This window comes from Manacus candei, unplaced genomic scaffold (genome assembly GCF_025592945.1).
Source record: "Manacus candei isolate 608988 ecotype Guabito, Panama unplaced genomic scaffold, ASM2559294v1 h1tg000049l, whole genome shotgun sequence".
NCBI classification, from domain to species: Eukaryota; Metazoa; Chordata; class Aves; order Passeriformes; family Pipridae; genus Manacus; species Manacus candei.
The window spans coordinates 6308321-6324536 of record NW_026138097.1 but is presented as its reverse complement, the minus strand read 5'-3'; the positions used below and the strand labels follow the sequence as shown (position 1 = coordinate 6324536).

General features: G+C 35.9%; 1 protein-coding gene and 1 non-coding gene across 7 annotated transcripts in view; both read left to right on the top strand.

Annotated features, from left to right (window-relative positions):
- The window catches only part of BRD9 (bromodomain containing 9), a 28687-nt gene extending 12726 nt beyond the window's left edge, over positions 1-15961 (top strand). For all 6 annotated transcript variants that reach the window (XM_051798897.1, XM_051798894.1, XM_051798896.1 and 3 more), the window contains 9 exons: positions 811-886; positions 2153-2248; positions 3005-3137; positions 3851-3962; positions 5559-5597; positions 6046-6117; positions 7420-7522; positions 10195-10362; positions 11072-15961. In XM_051798897.1, the coding sequence (XP_051654857.1) occupies positions 811-886; positions 2153-2248; positions 3005-3137; positions 3851-3962; positions 5559-5597; positions 6046-6117; positions 7420-7522; positions 10195-10362; positions 11072-11172 (900 nt within the window). In that variant the 3' untranslated portion in view covers positions 11173-15961. The remainder of the gene's footprint in view (positions 1-810; positions 887-2152; positions 2249-3004; positions 3138-3850; positions 3963-5558; positions 5598-6045; positions 6118-7419; positions 7523-10194; positions 10363-11071) is intronic.
- TRNAE-CUC (transfer RNA glutamic acid (anticodon CUC)) lies at positions 11565-11636 on the top strand. The gene has a single exon. It is a non-coding gene; the product is annotated as a tRNA-Glu (tRNA).
- Positions 15962-16216: the final 255 nt, after the last annotated feature.

Here is a 16216-nt window from a genome sequence, read left to right as displayed (position 1 = left end):
TTTGGCCTCCTGTATAGAAAGAGTTTTAAAGTTTTTCAGAGGGAAGGGAGGAAAAAACCAAAATAGGGAGAGATTTATTTTTCAATTTACTTCAAAGTATTTACTAATATTTCTGTAGGGAGAGAATAGTTTTCATTTTCCCCGTTTACTGAGAGGTTAGTCTTTTTTTGCCCAATTCATGTGTAGTCAGTTTCTGGCATCAGCTTTGCTTGTTGCATCAGATCTGGCTCTATCTTTACAGACCCTGGTGTACTCTATTGTCTTTCACCTGTGTGTTTTGAGCACTGTGCTTGAGTGATTCAATACGTCTGTCACAGCACTTCTTCCTCTTTAAGAATTTGACTGTGTGCTCATAAAAGTACTTCTAATTAGAGAAAGTTGTGGGTGTGATATGAAAACAAGCAGTTCATTCTAGATTTGAAAATAAGCAGTGACTTAGATTGTGGCTAGGAGTTCTGCTTCTAAAAAGAAAGTGTGTTCTAGATTTAGTAGTCAGAGAGGCTGGCTTCATGCTAATGATAATGGAATTGGGTTTGTTTGGATGAAAACATTAGATCTGATATAGAAAGATGAAAAAGGAGTTGCATATATGAACTTCTACTCCTAAGTCTTCTGTTCTGAAGCATTTGCTAAGTGGTGCTAAATAACTGTGACTCATAATTCTCTGTATTAAAAAGTGAATACCACAGTGCAGGATCCCAATGCAGCTAAAAATGATTTTTATAGTTTTCTCTTAAGGAAGTAACTCCTTCTTTGAATTTTCAACAGTTTTGAATGATTACTTCTATATCTTTGTGGTTCTGTTCACAGATTGGTTATCTGAAAAAAAATGGAGATGGAACTTTATTATTTAGCGTAGTAAATTCATCTGATCCTGAAGCAGAAGGTAAAAGCAGTCTTGAATGTTCTAGCAGATTTTGAAGTCTTAACTGTACCTAAGGATCCTGTGTAGTATAGATGAGTTTTAATTTTTTTTTAATTTTTAAACAATTTTTATTATGTTCATTAATTATTTCCCAAACCATTTTCCCAAACACCCCAAATTGTTTCTCTTTACCTTCCAAATTTTCACTCTTTAGGTGCTCTGTTTTACTATTTCTAACAGTAAGAAGATAAAATAATATCTCTTTATAAGCACTTATACACTGCTACAACTTTATAAAGACTTGGAATACAAGCTTTTGCTGCAAATACAGTTTAGTGTCAAAACCTAATAGTCTGAAGGTGAATGAAAGTGCTGTAATCCTATGTAAATGTGCAATGCACAGAATGAAATTCAGAATAATCTTTTACCTTTTTATTTCCTGATTTAAATCATTAGCTAAATTTCTTGATCTTTTCTGTTGGGTTTTTTTGTTGTTGTTCTGTTACTACTATATGCTATTTATACTGGCTTATGCTTTTCACTTGTTTTAGTTTCAAGCTCAAAATGCAGAAGTTTTGAAAGTTTGTAATGAATGAAATGTCATAGTCTTTATGCTCCTGTATGGCATGTTGATTTAGAACTTTCTTTGCACCTTTTGAGATTGGAATTTGTTCACAGCTTATCTCTTGTTTCATTGATGAATATATGAGTGCTTTAGACTAATCACACTGGGAGACACGAGCCTTTAACACTATTATTGTCTCAATTCTTTTTCATTTGATAGTAAATTTTTCTGGAATGAAATTGAGCATTTTGTCTGCTAACATGCCCTTCCCTATATCTGAAAATAAAATTTAATAAAATTCATGTGCTTTAATACCTCTGAAATTAGGCCACTGAAAGTTTAGACAGTGATGGTAATGGTGTCTGGATTTCTGTAAACGAACTACCACTTAGTCAACACAAGAAACTGCTTTTATCACTTCATAAAATCTGGGTCTTGAATGTTTGTGAATCAGCTAGTATACATCACACGTTGATGTATACTCTAAAAATGAAATAAGTAAGCCATAGATCTTGTCAATTAGACATGGAAACATATTTACAGCATGTGTTTGAAGTTTAAATGGAGAACCTGAATTACAGTACCTATGCTTAATGTATAGATTAAAAGACATTTAGTCTTTATGTTAATTGCAACATTTTAAAATAGTAAAATCTAAATATTCACCATAAATTGTATGCATTAAATGCTTTTCTAAGTCTTCTTTTAAATCAAATTATTAGAGGAAGAGACTCACCCAGTGGATCTGAGTTCACTGTCAAGCAAATTACTACCTGGCTTCACTACACTGGGCTTTAAAGATGAACGAAGAAATAAAGGTAAATGCCAAAGAACATGTTTTAGCTTTTTGTTTTTTAAATATTTGAGCAATTACCTGAAATAAAATAGTTACAGTTTTTACCTGTCTTGGTATGAAAGTTTGCTTGGTTATTCTTATAGTGTATAATTATTCCACTGACAGCAGAATGCAGTTTTAAAATGACTTTTCTTCTTATTAAACATCACTTAATTAGAAGTTTATGGATTAATGTTTTGCCTTAGTGTTACAACCACACTAGAAGCTTTTCAATAATGGTAGTGTGTTTTCTTTGTGGGAGATAATTTTTCCAGACTAACTGTACTTACAGTTCAGGGTAAAAAACTTTCAGTCACTTGCATTTTTGCATCACATGATGAGGGTTTCGCAGACTGTGGATTTTTTTTTTCCTTGTATTATTGATATTTTTAATAGTTTCTAATCTGCTGTCCAGAAACTGACTAGTAACCAACACTAAAGTAGACACACACAAAAAATAGAAATATAAAAGGAGGTGTGGCCATGAATCTTTTTTTTCTGGGAGTGTGGTACTTAACTTAGTTCTTGATTTTCCAATAATATAAATACGTTTGTTTATATGGTCAAAATAGTTGCACTCGTTCTAGAGTCTGGAAGTGTCCTTGAGATATTGCTCTTGATTTCAGTTGGAGAAAAAAAGACACTGCACTTTCTGTATCCGTTTCAGAAAACAATTTTTTTGCCCAAGTGGTCTTTTACACTTGTGTTAATCATTTATCATCTCTTTCTTCTACCTTAGTAACCTTTCTTACAAGTGCTAGTACAGCACCTTCCTTGCAAAACAACTCTATATTTCATGATTTGAAACCAGACGAGATGGAACTCTTGTACTCAGCATATGGTGATGAAACTGGAATACAGTGTGCCTTAAGGTAAGCACTTCCTAATTAGAAAGTCTAACTTATCGTAGTAATTTTATGCAAAGTAATTTGGACTAAATGCCAAATAGGAGTGTTCAGATCCTGATATTTTATTCTAAAACTTATTTTTAAAACAAATCACCATAAAACTTGAAGCTAGCTTTCATCCTGGTTGGTGGGGTTTTTGTGGTGGTTTTTTGGTTTTTTGCTTTTGATTGTAGGTAGGAGGATGCATTTTTTTTTTCCATTTGCCCTTTTAAATTATCCAATTTTATTGCAAGGCTGTTATTAGTGTCTTCAACAACAGCATATTACAGGTTGCTAAAGCTTTAGTGTTCTGCTTTACACCCATCCGAAAATAAGTTTAAATAGGCAAGTAATAGATTTCAGTGGCTTTAAAACAGTGATATTTTTCAAGGAGTTTCAAAAGAGTTAAAGTTACTTGAAAAGGGAAATACCACTTTTCATTAATTCTTAATCTTGGACCAAAAGAATTAGTGGTAAGCTTTTTTCTCTTTTTTGGGTTTTGTTTTTTAACTGACTATCAATGATAGAAAAAAGAAAAAATCTCTGTCTTAATTGCTTTTCTGAAGAAGCATGGAAGAGTTAAAGAACAAAGAAAATATAGGTGTAATGTAGTGTTGTTGGGGAAAACCGTATTTTGAGTTGAAATATTTTTTACGAAAATAAACATTTTCTGTAATGCTTATCTCCATTCCTGCTAGCTTACAAGAATTCGTGAAGGATGCTGGAAGTTACAGCAAGAAAATAGTGGATGATCTTCTGGACCAGATCACCAGTGGCGATCATTCCAAAACTATTTATCAGCTAAAGCAGGTGTGTTCTTGATGCACAGGAGTGTCACAAGTTCATCAGAACAAGAATGAACCTGTTTGTTTTTCAATGTTGTATGAAGTGCTTTGCTTTCCACTGTCAGTTTAAGCAGTTCAGGCTTAGCCGTTCAAGCAGCCATGCTGTGAGCCAAATTACAGACTGAATTAATCAACAGAGGAGTAATTTTTTTTCTTATCTCTGGCTCGATCAGTTCTCTGTGGTTCACTATATAGCTGCAGAAAGGAAGGGGTGGGGGCATGTGACAAAGCAGGGTCCAACTAACTGAATAGTGTTTGGGCAGCCTTGTCACTCAATGTGATAACTTACGTACCTACTTCTGAGTTATATTGCTATGCTTTTGTTGAGGTTTTTGGTTTTTTTCTTAATTGAAATGCAAAATATACTTCTTGTGGAAGAATTAATTGTTTGGAACATGGAAGTAGTGTTGAAGAACAGATTAATATCACTGTACAGGTATCTTTTACCCAACAGTGCTAACTTTTAAATTCATGTAGTATGTCTGAAGGAAGAACTTATTTACAAAAACACTCTCCTGATGGGATTCATACTAAGATTGCAGAAGAGATTTTTCTCAGAAATATGTATGATTCTAGTGGGAATGTTTGCATTCCCAAGACCAAATAGTCTAATAGAAATTGCATGTTATTTTCACTCTGAAAACCACTCTTAGTTTGAAATAATTGTCTGCTATTTAAAATGCTGACATTGTGAATGATTGAGGAATAAAAAAAGGGAGGCAGGATGGGAAGATGGAAGGTACTTAGATTTCCTGACATGGTGGAAATGAGATTATGCTGAATCTCTGCACACTTAGAAAGAGAATAAGGTGCGTGGTGTTTCGGGAAAAGGAGGCAATAGAATGAAAACCACAAGAAAATCCTTCAGAATTTTCTGGCTATTTTTTACCAGGAAAAAGACTGTATATGAAACAGGAAGAAATGTAAAGGATTAGTTAAAAAAAGTTACAACCCTGTACTTTGAATACTCTCCACATATACAAATGTGTGTATACAACATAGTGAACTTAGCTTCACAAATGTGCCTTTTCCTTTTTGCCACCTTGTTCTATGAATGTGGTTCCGTATGAGAATTTCTGAAGACCTTTCAAATGGTCAATGGGTATTTACACTTAGAAGTGCTGTTCAGTTGTGACATATGTTGATATACGCCGATTTCACATAATTATATGTGTTTCAGTGATGATATGCCATGGTGTTTTATGCTTGAGCATTTTGTGCTGCTACATTTGAGTAAGAATTAGTATCTCTAAAAGTACAACCTTAGATGATTTGTGATTCAGAAGTTACTGAAGTAGTGACTAAGATACTGCTTTTGAATATAAAATTTGTGAACAGAGGAAATAGCATAAGGGGACTCAAAGATTAGTTAAAATGCATAATGCTAAATTATTGCAGAACATTAACTGTTACATTGTAATTGCATTGCAGATATGTGAAAAACTTAGCTGTCTCTAACCTTCTTTTGTGCATGAAGTTTGAAAATACTTGAAATTGTACAAGAAAGAGGTCTTTATTAATATGTTGAATATAAGCAATTGTTAGTATTCTTTCTTTCCAGAGGCGAAACATCCCAGTAAAACCACTGGATGAAGTTAAGGTAAGTTATGTTGACATTCAGTCTGTTTGGTTTTTTTTTAAAACTTGAAAAGGTGTTTGGGCATTTAAGGTAGAGAAAGTGATGTTCTTCCAGCATTCAAGTTCTTGATTTTATGTAATGTGCATCTGTTCTGTATAGTAATGCAGAAAAAGATGGTAAGTGGAGTATAGGAGAAAGAGGAGGCTGTTAGGTTAGTCCTGAAGAGCCTGTCCTGGTTAGTTCTAAATTGTTTATATGAATGTATATGGTTGCCCTTAGAAAAGAGCTAGTCTTTTTTTTTCATAAAGGTTCTACTCAAACATCACTAAATGTGATAGTGTTCTGTGGTGGCCCAGGGTCTTCTTGTGCTAAACCAGTAAATTACACAAGCATTATTAGAAAACATTTTTAGGAAATATAAACATAAGCTATGAAATGCTAAGATCTAAAATACTCTTTTGTTCTTTAGGTTCTACCAGTTCTTATAAAAGAAGAACACAAGTTGCATAATACCTGTCTGGATTCTTCCAAACAGATTATGGTAAGATGGTTGGAGAGGAACAACAGAAAAAAAAAAACATAAAAACCCCCAAAAAAGTAGTATTGAGACATTCATTTTGTTTCAGGGCAAGGATGTGCATAGTCTGAAGTAGAATATTAGAATTACAGTATCTAGAATAATGTTTCAGTACTGAAAATTAATTCTTTGACAGTTAGTGGCTTTATTGTTCTGTATTCTCCAGTTTATTTCAGCATGTGTAATTAAATCCAATGCAGGAAGATCACTTAGGAAACTGAAAACAATACTTGATCTGCTGATGAATATTTGAGATTCAACCTGCTGTAAAATTGTAAAAAATCATTAGTATTGATTAGTTTTACCACATCTATTGAAAATGTTGTAGAATGGGTAAAAAATGCATATCTTTTATGCTTTCACAGCTACTAATCAAATATTTCTTTAAGTGGTGCGGGTTTTATCTTTCAATGTATTTGTGACAACAGAACTAATGCATTGCATTCCATGCCAATTCACATAAAAATTATATGGATTACAATATAGCAACTAATAAAATTTTATAGTTTTATAAGTATTCATTATGTTTTGTGAAAAGTCATCTTTGTCTAGAAGGTGAATGGTTAAATTAATTCATTACAGTGCTAAGTTTCATATTTCTAAAAGATAATACCTGGTCATGTGTTTACCTGAGTGTCTTATTTCTCCTGCTGGAATAGGCATCCTCATAGACTTCTGTTAGAATAGGTTTCGAAGCTTAGTGACTTTTACTTTGATTTCTAACTTCGTACCATTACATTAGCAGTATGGCAACAGGTGTGGAACGAAATGAAATTGTTGTAGTGCAGGCTGTATTTAATTATGCACATGTATAGGAGAAATACTAGAGAGGCCAGTTCCAGCTGATACCGTGTATAGGAAGGCCCAGCATACTAAAAATATCAATAAATCCAGTGTTCTTGCATTGAGGAGATGAGGGAAAAGGGGATCTGGGAGTGGTTCATGATAGGGACACCTACTGGGGTTCTTCTGTGAGACATGAAGGAGTTGAGTGTGTAATTGAGTTTCAACAGTTCTGGATATCAGATAAAAGATACTTAGATTACTGTGCACATCCTTTGCCATTGATACGACTGGTCTGTCCTGGAACCATGTTTGAAGTCTCTGTGAATTTCAGGTTGGCCAAGATGGTTATGGATTCCCCAGTCTCAAGTGTTGTGATGCACACTTTTGAGGGAATGGATTTTGCATTTATCTTAAACATTAGAAAGTTATTATGACAGCTTGTCATTATGGCTGGTCTTTCTATTTCTTGTATTTTAATAGGTTGGAGAATCTGCTGGAGACAGTAACTCTTCTGACTTGGATTTTCTCTCTATGAAACCATATTCAGATGTATCTCTTGATATTTCTATGTTAAGTTCGTTAGGTAAGTAATTAAATATACAGGACATCAATTATGGTTTAGTTGTACCACAGACAAAATGACAGCTGGATTTGCTGTCAAACACACATAAAAAAGTGTTCAAAAAGTAGTATCAAGTCTATTTTGACATAAGTAAAAGTCTAGGGCTGGTACAAGATAAATGAACCTTGCTCTGTTTCTCCTTTGAGACATCCATGTGCTATCCAAGCTAACTTTTCTTGTACAACTGAAGAAATACAATTTTGATAGTTCTGCTTGTATTTTGTGTTCATAGTAACATAAACTTTAAGAATCAGTGTGGAGCTTTAGCTCAGAAATGATGTTACTTCATATGATGTCTTTTGAAATAACTTGGGAATTAGGTAAGTATGTGAAGGGCGATCATATCACCACTTGGAATATCCCAGAAACAAAAATCATAAGAAACTTCAGGTGCTGGAAAGACTTTATCCTCAGATAAGGCAGTTGTGTAAAAGTATTAGGATGCTGTTTCAAATACATGCCTTTGATAGGTATCTTTTAAATGCTAGAAGTACTGTTGCCATTTCTGCAGGCTGCTGAGCTGGTCAAATGCCTTCACAAGTGTCATCCAAGCTAACAACCTGCTTATGTTTTAAGATACTTTTAATTCAGGATGTGAAAGAGGCCAAACTATCTATTATAAAACATAAGGTAATGAAAGACTTAAAGGAAAAGAAGATTTCCACAGATTTCATAGAATCATAGAATTATAGAATTAACCAAGTTGGAAAAGACCTCTGAGGTCATCAAGTCCAACCTGTGATCCAACACCGCCATGGTTGCTAGACCATGGCACTAAGTGCCATGTCCAGTTACATCTTAAAAACCTCCAGGGACAGTGAATCCACCACCTCCCTGGGCAGCCCATTCCAATGTCTGATTACTCTCCCTGGAAAAAATTTCTTCCTAATATCCAACCTAAGCCTTCCCGGCACAGTTTTAGACCATGCCCTCTTGTCCTACTGCTGGTTGCCTGGGAGAAGAGACCAACCCCCACCAGGCTACAACCTCCTTTCAGGGAGTTGTAGAGAGTGATGAGGTCTCCCCTGAGCCTCCTCTTCTCCAGGCTAAACAACCCCAGCTCCCTCAGCCTCTCCTCATAGGACTTGTGCTTGAGTCCCTTCACCAGCCTTGTTGCTCTTCTCTGGACCTGCTCCAGCACCTCAATATCCTTCCTGAACTGAGGGGCCCAGAACTGGACACAGCACTCAAGGTGTGGCCTCACCAACGCTGAGTACAGGGGAAGAATCACTGCCCTGGTCCTGTTGGCCACACTGTTCCTGATCCAGGCCAGGATGCCATTGGCCTTCTTGGCCACCTGGGCACACTGCTGGCTCATGTTCAGCTTCCTGTCAATTTATCATGTTCAGCTTCCTGTCAATCTAAACTCCCAGGTCCTTCTCTGCCTGGCTGCTCTCCAGCCACTCTGTGCCCAGCCTGTAACCCTGCATGGGGTTGTTGTGGCCAAAGTGCAGGACCCGGCACTTGGCCTTGTTAAACCTCATCTGATTCATCTTGGAATCAGATCATCTCTCCAGCTAGTCCAGGTCCCTCTGAAGAACCCTCCTGCCCTCCAGCAGGATTTCTGACATAGATGCATTTTGAAAAGCAATTATAAGCTCTGATTATCCTGTCACACTCTAATTTTATTTAGTTCAGTAAAAAATGAATATCCATTTTATAGATAATGTTTAGACATATCAATCTTACTGTGAATTTCTTGTGCCACAGAAAACTGCTTATGTTTTCTTCTTTGAACTAGAAGTAAATAATCATACTTCTAGATTAGTTGGCTTCCAGAGAGAGTTTATGGCATTACTTCTTATCATAATTCTTGAAAAGTTAGCAAGAATTGCATCGAAGAAAACAAAGGGAAAGAGTTTATTTTCCTGTTTTAAGTTGAGTGAATTATTTTTAGGTCTTCAGATGAAAGAATAGCATATATTGGCACATATTTCCAGTTCTTTCCAATTTCAGGTTTTTTTGGCTTATTATAAAATCACGGTAACTGGAGAAGATACTGTTGTTCTGTGATGGAGATTTCTTTGCCTCTGTAAATTACATGTCCTATTTTAACTGTATTTTAAGTTAGATATTTAAGTGATCTTTCTATTGACTTCTTTGCTGCAAACTAAATGCATTATTTAGAGTGAAGGTAGTGAGGCACTGGAACAGGTTGCCCAGAGAAGCTGTGGATGCCCCATCTCTTGGAAGTGTTCAAGGCTGGGTTGGATGGAGCTTTGAGCAGCCTGGTTTAGTAAAAGGTGTCCCTGCCCATGGCAGCAGGGTTGGAACTAGATGATCTTTAAGGTCCTTTCCGAAGCAAATTATCCTATGATTTCATATCTGGAGTTTAAAAGATAAGGAAGACAAATTAAGCTCTTACAGCTGTTTAAATAGTGGGCATTTCAGTTCAGTTCAGTCAGTTCAGATACAGCCATTTCCTGTGGCACTTTCCTTCATCTTCCAATATCACACAGGTCTGCAGCTGTTGCTTTTTAGAAGTGCTAAGGAAAATGCAAGATTGAGGTCATTTGTGTAATAGACAACACTTGTGTTAATTTATTTTAGAATTTTTTTATAAGACTTGGTAATTCATGAGTCAATGTACATATGCTAATTATGGATTTTGGTTGGTAACTGGTGGCTCTTAGGAAAAGTGAAGAAGGAGCTTGACCATGACGATAATCATTTACATCTGGATGAAACAACTAAGCTGCTGCAGGACCTTCATGAAGCTCAGGCTGACAGAGTGGGATCCCGACCTTCATCCAATTTGAGTTCCCTCTCCAATACCTCTGAAAGAGATCAACATCATCTTGGTAAAGTTAGCTGTGTCACAGAAGTTGCAGTACTTGTGTTCCAATAGAAATTCATTTAAACTTAAATTTTAATTTACATGACTCTGTGTGTGAAACTACACTGATAGAACAGTGTACTGACTGCAGGATCATGTTTTAATTTTTAAATATGTATGGCAAAAACAACTAAGAAGACATACTTTTGACCTCTGGAATTCAGGGCACTAATTGTAGTTACTTATTTTTTGAGTAGGTGTGATTGAAGCAATCGTGAAGTAAATCGATACTGACTGGCAAATCCCTATAAGGACTTGCATTTAATGCCTTTAGAAATATAAGGAGTATATAATGTTTATTTTGCTTCAGCATAGTTGCATGCAGCAACTACTATAACAGCATTCCATTGTTAACTGTAAAATTCGGTGATAAACTGCATAACAATTTGGTGTCATTCTGAGAAGGTAGGAGATGTTGGTTGGATGATACTCAGTTGCATTTTGTATAATTTTTCAACTCAGAGTAATATGACTACTTTTCCAATTACTAAATTAGCAATTAGCTAAATTACTAAGAATCTTGTGGTTTCTTTTTCATAATCTCCTATTTAAATACAATTTAAAAGTATAAACTGAGAATGTGAAATAACCATGCTGTTTATATACATAACTATCTCTTCATTATGTTTCTGTACTTCTAAAAGTTTTGATTTTTTTTTCCCCATGTTCTACAGGAAGCCCCTCTCATCTGAGCGTTGGAGAACAGCAAGACATGGTTCACGATCCCTATGAATTTCTTCAGTCTCCAGAAACCTCAAATGCCACTAGTAACTAATCTGACATGTACTATATATATTTTGTATTTTAATTGTATTATGTTTTTATAAAGTTTTTGTCCATGACAGAAACCGTAATTTTGTCCTCTTTTCTATGAGGATTCCTGTATAATATTATTGTATATGCAGGATTAAACAGGCAAACAAAAAAAAAAGAAAAAAAATAAGAAAAAAAAAAATACTTAGTGCATTGTGTTGTTAGCAATGTACCAAGAACTGCTTTCAATTTGTGTATTAAGGGAGGTTGTTGTCTACTGGTGTGTGAATCTTGACTGAAAAACAACAAATAATGTACTAGAAAAATTCATATTTTATAGAAACTAAAAAGTGATAATTTTCCCAGAATCATGGCAACAGTCATTAAATATTTCTAATGTATTTAATCTGGGGTTCCCTGGTGGTCTAGTGGTTAGGATGCAGCACTCTCACTGCTGCGGCCCGAGTTCGATTCCCGGTCAGGGAAGTCCTCCGGGCAGATGGAGCTCGTCAGCCCTGTAAGGACATCCATCTAAGAGAAGGTCACTCTAAACAAACCTACGTCCTGAGGACCTCGCTGCCACTGTCCGAGCTCACTCGGCCCCGGCAGATGAACCTCAGGATTAAAGGGTGGGGGCTCAGTTCAGCGCACACTGTGTCTCACCTAAAAAATCCACTGCGCAGGCTCGAAGGGTAATGACCCTTCCCAAATCTTCGCTTGCGCAGACTGGCCATGATATTTAATCTACTAGTTCTGTTGAGATCTTAATCTGAACATATCCAAGGAGAAACAAAGAACTACTGCAATTGGGATCATTATTGTTTCCCACCTCCTAATGCTAATAATCTGCAGAAGTTGTTTTTAAGCATTTCCCCATATTTTTAAATCTGTTTTTTAATCACTCTAGAGAATACTTAATTTGAGAGTAATGGTACTTTGTAGTTGCAGTAAAATACTCACTACAAGACTTCTACCCTGGATCTGAAAAAGATGGGTGTTTTTGTGATCCCTTGTGTCTTGCAACACCAAGAAAATACAATACGTGTATTTTTTAATATGACATGTATATCTAAGTGAATGGAAAAAATATCGAATAAGGTGTGCTTTTCAGTAATTTCAAAATAAAACTTTTATAACACACTAGGATAATGCACCAGTAGCAAAACTGAGGGATTTTGTACTATCACTATGTGCAAGCAGACAAATGTTATGAATTTACCATATTTTGTAAATATTAATAAAAATAGAAAAGCAGTTTTGATGTTTGCAAATATCTTGTTCTTTCCAGGAGAAAATTTGTTTCCTTTACTAAGTCTGAAATAGTAGGAGTTTTGGGTCTGAATTTATATGCTTCTTCAAAGATAAATTTCATCATGCCACATGTAGCTATAAACAAAAAAAAAACTTGTGAATTTTTAGGAACCATCAAGGAAGTCTGTCAGATGACTGATGGCAAAGTTTTGATAAAGTCTAAATAGGGAGATTTGTTAATTCAAAGTAGATATGCTGAAGAAAGCATACAGCTACGTTTTTCTGTTGGTAGTTGCTAGGAACGTGTGTGGCAATGTGTTTGGGCTGCTCTGCTGCTCTTACATTCTGATTTATCATGACCAGGGGTTCTTGGAAATAACATGTATGATCTGCTGCACTATGACAGTGTTGACTGTTGGAAGGTGTTTGCAGGGACACACAGCCTTGTTTCGGTCTGTAGCTCCCTAAAATAATTTTAATTGAAAAATGTCTTTAAAGCAAATATGGTCTTGATCTCAAATAGGTTTCATTTCTCATACAGTAAATATAAATTGATTCCTGTAATATACTCTAAGTAATAGTTGCAGTTGGTGAGGAAATCTTTATTGAAACACTTGCTGTTGAATTGCCTGCCTGAGCTTTTGGATAAAATTCCACAGTAGAATGTTCAAAATACTCCTCTAGAGGAATGTGCTGGTTTGTTTTGGGTTTTGTTTAAACTTCATTGTTTACTAATGAAATCTGAAGTAACGTGCAGTATCTTATTTGATATTTTCATCTTGGGTTTCATACAGAATACATTCAAGCTTTATGAAACTCTGTAAAACAGCCTTTATGGGCTCCATGAGTTAGTTGTATCAAAGGCTGTATGTTGTTTGTATCATTACCATACCAGAAAGCACTTTGTGCCTGAGGAAGGTTTGCTTATTTATTCATCCTATCTGACCCTTAAGCAATGTCAGTTATTTACAGCACTATGCACTCCAACTGCAGTTCTACAGGTGCTGGACAATCCTATCAATAGGCCTACTGCCTGTATTCCCCAGGAAAAAAATGCTTTTAGGGCAAAACTTCTTCCCAGAGGCAAATATAAATGTTTTTGCTATGCTGTCTTCTCCCAAATGGCAGACATTGACTTGTAACCTGTTTGCTGAATGTACTGGTACACATGACTGGGCTCACTAAGTGCCTCAAGAAAAGCTTTTGTTTTTCTTCCAAAAATCTCTTTCTCATATATTTTATGGAAAGATTAGACTCTTGAGTTTGCAGCCTCTGGTAAAACTTTAAAACTTCAGCTTTTTTTTTTTTTAAGTGGTTGAAGTAACTTCTTTCAGTCACATATTTGTAATAGTGCATTTTTCCTGATTCTCGAGCTAAAAGAATCTCTTTCTCCTCTTCATTGTTTGTGTATGTGCCTATGCTTGTGCCAGGGTAATGCTGCTGCATTTTCAAAATTATTCTATTTTATTTCAAAAAAAGCCTTAGGATGCAATCTTGCCAGTCCTTTTCCTACTTATTTGAAAGGGGAAAAAAATCCTAAGCCGTGTCTCATTTGCTCTTGTCTATGCAGGCTGTAAGTTCTTACTAAAATACATTGAAAAGCTTGGAAATAACCAGTTAAGGCCTGTAATCTTATGGTCCTAGCTAAACATCAAGAATTTGAAAAGTTTTACTTCTGTGGGTTTATTTAACGTATGTCATTATTTAATTCCATATACACTAGAAAGGGTGTTTATCTGGTAGGTATTTCCTGTTTAGCTCATTTGGAAGAGGAATGCGTGTCTATGGCAACACATATAAGTCTGTAATATGTAACATCATCTAGCTAGGTGGCACCATATGTCAGCACACTTTGTGAGTTCCCATCAGTTTGAATATTGTTGCTGCCATTGAAATAGAGTCGAATTTCCCAGGGTGTTTTGTAAAACCAACCCGGAGTTTCTATAAAAAATTGAGAAAACAAATTGCATTTGTTCTAAATGCACTGAAAGATTTCAAGGAAACACTAAAGACTGATCTGCAATTTATTTTTTTCCTCTAATACTGCTGTATCAAAACCTGTGTTTCAGGTAAGAGACATCTCCTTACTTCTGTTCTTCCACAGGATAGAAATACATCAATGAAAATGAAGAATGGTCCAAATACCTGTGATTAATTTTTTACTTTTTTGGATATCTCGTCAATCTCATGTTTTAGCAAAACCATCTTCAGTGGCAGTGAAGGGAATGTTGAGACTGTATTGCACACATTTCAAACATCTTTGTAAGCAAGGATTCGGCATGAAACAACTTTCTTCCACTGTCTGAGATACACAAGTATAGGGACAGAATTTGCATGAAAATACTAGGGAAAAAAATAATAGTAAATCTTTCTAATGTGTCTCCCATGCTCTTTATTTAAAAAAAAAAAAAAAAGCACCAAGGTATTTTTACAGTCATGTAGTTCTTTTGCTTTCTGGCAGATGAATTGCTATGATGAGAGATTAATGCAGACGAGACCTGAACAGCTGACCAACAGAAATAACCTGATGTCTCCACCCCTACATTCCAGAGTGAATGGTTGGTCCTCACCGTGCCACTCCTTTTTTTATTTGTTGCTTTACTGCTTTTTATCTACCTGGCTACCATAGGATTTGGAGTCTACACACCATTACTGCCACAGGGATGGAAACATGCTGTTTTTTCTGGTTTGTTTTTCTTTTCTAACCTTCTACCATCCTTCTTGAATTTTGTTTTACTATAAATGCTAATCTGTTTCCAATTAAGGGGAGGGGACAAAAACCCCACCTGCCTCACTAATTATGCTACCAGTGAGAGCCAGGGCATTTCCAAAGGGATGACATTTATTCCCAGTGAGTTTAGCCCCCCAGTTGAATGTTGTGGACCTCAGTTGAAGTAGATTATTTGGGTTTATGTTGGTTCCCATCTTGCAGGAGGGCATGTGTGTATGTAACTCGATGTTTGTAAATATTAATTAGGTTTTGAAAGATTCTTTAACTTCGGTGGTGACTGGAAGAAAAGGGGCAGGGGGCAGGAGATGGAGAAGAACCACAGTTGTTTGGAAGTAGGAGGCAATGCAGTTGAATGATTTTTTCCTAGACTGATCAAAAATTACTATAAATCACAGAAAATATCCTCCTACAGAGAAGTGTCAGTATGTCTTTGAACTAGTAAAACAGACTTTTTTGGGGTCTTTTTCTTTTTTAAATCACAAGTCCTTTGGATACTGAAAAAATAATATACTATAGAAAGAAAGTACATCTTTACATGAATTTAAAAGTGTTCTTCACTGTGCCCACCTCCACTATGTATTCTGTACCGCAGCTCACAGTGCAGGGAAGAAACAAATTCTAAGCAGCTGTTGTCCCATCATATGACTGCAGGTGAGGAGTTGTTATCCTCACCAGAAATCTGCAAGGAGATAGGGCAGAATGATGTTGCTCTTCCACATACTGGATAAAGGAAACAAATACACAAAACCAAACTCCATGCAATCTCCATGACTGCCTGTGATGGTCCAGGTATCTCTACTCATGAATGTTCGTGTATCCTACAGTGTTACCATAAATGTTGGGATATCCTACAATGGTACCATAAACTGGTTATTCTGGGCTGCCATTATGTGCTTGGAGTGCAATTGGTGCTGCTTTGCAGGAGTAATGTGTGACAGTGCAGGTGTGCTGCCATTCTCACTAGAGATTTATTAGTGGGAACAGAAGACTGGACGAAACATTATTTATGCTTAATACTTTGGCTTAGGAAGGATTTGAACGGATGCTATTTTTGCAAAGAAAGACCCCTCAGAAGCAGCTCTGT